Source organism: Xyrauchen texanus, chromosome 26, assembly GCF_025860055.1.
Source record: "Xyrauchen texanus isolate HMW12.3.18 chromosome 26, RBS_HiC_50CHRs, whole genome shotgun sequence".
Lineage (NCBI taxonomy): Eukaryota > Metazoa > Chordata > Actinopteri > Cypriniformes > Catostomidae > Xyrauchen > Xyrauchen texanus.
Window position 1 is genome coordinate 1510812 of NC_068301.1, and position 2500 is coordinate 1513311.

A 2500-nucleotide genomic window follows, 5' to 3' on the forward strand; every position below is an offset into this window, starting at 1 on the left:
CGCTCATGTCTCCTCGCTGAATCCTCCTTTAGTCAAATATCACTTTATCACACACAAACTTTCTTTAAAAATAGACAAATCTACTTGATTTTTCTTTTCATTCTCCACATGGAAATAAATAAGTGCAGGATCCAGGATTTGTTTCCCTCTGGGTAATTCACGGCCCGTTGCCGATCTGTGTGTTAATGCACTGCTTTAGCTGTAATCATATAAAGGTTCCCGCCTTCACTGTCAATGTTCATTTTAAGAGGAGGTTTTTTTATTATTGCATTTTTGTCAAGTTACATTTAGAGTTGGATAATATTTAAAGCTTCGAGGTGCTTGAAAATGATGATTAATGTACCTTGAAAATGCTTGAATTTCACTGTTAAAAAGCTGTACGAACCCTGTATTTGGGACTTTTATAAATATAATATTATATTATATAATGTAATATACGTAATATATAATGTAACATATAATTTAATACATCGATGTTTGGAATGATAAATATGGACTATTACATAAAAATATTTTTCTTAATACTTTTGTTGATTAATTCTATAATTGTCTTCACAAATGTTCTAGTTAAATGTAACTACGTTGTTCAGCCTTAAATGTGGTTATGTGTTGGGTCACAGGTCATTGTTTAGGGGCGCAGTGATGTTTAAAGGTGTAATGCTCTCACTGTCTCCTGTAGGATGAAGTTTCTGGTGAAGAGATGGCACAGAGCTTCTGTTGGACCAATCACCTCTCAGATCATCAGCAGGAACGGCATTGGTCAGATCAGAGGTAACACTGTCTTCTGATTGGATCAGCCCAGAGTTTCACTTCAACACTTTTCTACACATTAGCGTAGACAGTCAGTGAAGTGTCCGTTTAGAGTAATCCTGAACATTCATTTGTGCATTGAAGGATCTGACGAAAGGAACCAATCTTCATACCTGCATCCAGGAAGTGTTGAGGTGTTCAGAGAGAGACGAGCGACCAGCCGCGGCCGAACGGGACGAGACTCGCCTCGCTCGACCGCATCAGTCCAGCACCGGTACAAAAACACCTCTCACATGCAATCTGGAGTGTGTAACAACACCACAAAAAATAGATTACATTTTAAATGTGCAGTCATATTACAGTTACTTGTTAATTTATTACATGATTCCTAATTCCCTAAATAAAATAATGATGTGTTTCCCACAGTTGTTCACGAAATAAACACAATATTAAAAATACATAAAAACGGGCAAATAAAAAAGCACATTAGCTTAATTATAAAATTGCTTAATTTTACATTATTTTGTGAATATTCGATATATTGCTCATTCTTGAACCATGTGGAGTTCTGAGGATAGCACAAATTTTGTTACATGAATTTTCAGGTTAAAATCGCAAAAAGATGCAAAAAGTCGTGACTCGCATTTTCTTTCAAAGATGGTTTGATTCACTTATATAGTCCCTTATGTCACTGTACATCAGTGAGGGTCAAACTATCATTACTGCATTATTTTTAACCACTTACACATGACTCTCTCTCTCTCTCTCTCTCTATCTCTCTCTATCTCTCTATCTCTATCTCGCTCTCTCTCTCTCGCGCTCTCTCTCTCTCTCACACACACACACACACTCTCTCTCACACACACACTCTCTCTCTCTCTCTCACACACACACACACTCTCTCTCACACTCTATCTCTCTCTCACACACACACTCTCTCTCTCTCTCTCTCTCACACACACACACACACACTCTCTCTCACACTCTCTCTCTCACACTCTATCTCTATCTCTCGCTCTCTCTCTCAATTCAATTCAATTCAACGAGCTTTATTGGCATGACAAAGACATTTTGTATTGCCAAAGCAATTACATAGAAAACAGAACATGAACTGAACAAGGACATGAGAACAATAATAACTATAAAGAGATAACATTCATCATTTATGCAACATTATACAGGTTTGGATACAGGGGTCGGGGATTGGGGTCAGGGGTCATCAATACATTCATGTATTATTATTTGTATTATTTATTTATTTTATTTTAGCTCTGGTTGTCCCTCAGGTTTCTACAGGATGACACAAATCTTGCAGCTATATTTGCACATTCTTCCTTTTCACCCAGAATAAAACACATTTTTTGTGTCGGGGTACATTCGTTGAACTCTGGGTATATATTGTTAAATTTGTGGTAATATTTGTTTCTAATTGGTTGGTATTTTGGGCATTCTGTGAGGAAGTGCAGTTCTGTCTCAATCACTCCCAGGATGCATTGGGAGCACAATCTGTCCTCACGGGGTAGCCATGTCTGTCTGCGGCGGCCCGTCTCTATAGCCAGACTGTGCTCGCTGAGTCTGTACATCGTCAGTGCTTTTCTTAATTTTCTGTCACTCACTGTGGTCAGATAGTTTGCCACCGTGTACTCTCGATTTAGTGCCGAATAACATTCCAGTTTGTGTTGAGTTTTAATGGTGTTTGTCCAATGCATGAGGTATTTTTCCTTTTCTTTGTGTATAATTTGGTTAGGCC

The 2500-nt window shown here is 38.0% G+C and overlaps 1 protein-coding gene across 1 annotated transcript in view; it reads left to right on the forward strand.

Annotated features, from left to right (window-relative positions):
- akap9 (A kinase (PRKA) anchor protein 9) overlaps positions 1-2500 on the forward strand; it is a 135828-nt gene that overhangs the window by 129693 nt on the left and 3635 nt on the right. The window contains exons 54-55 of the mRNA XM_052093451.1: positions 680-771; positions 895-1024. Coding sequence (XP_051949411.1) covers positions 680-771; positions 895-1024 — 222 coding nt within the window. The remainder of the gene's footprint in view (positions 1-679; positions 772-894; positions 1025-2500) is intronic.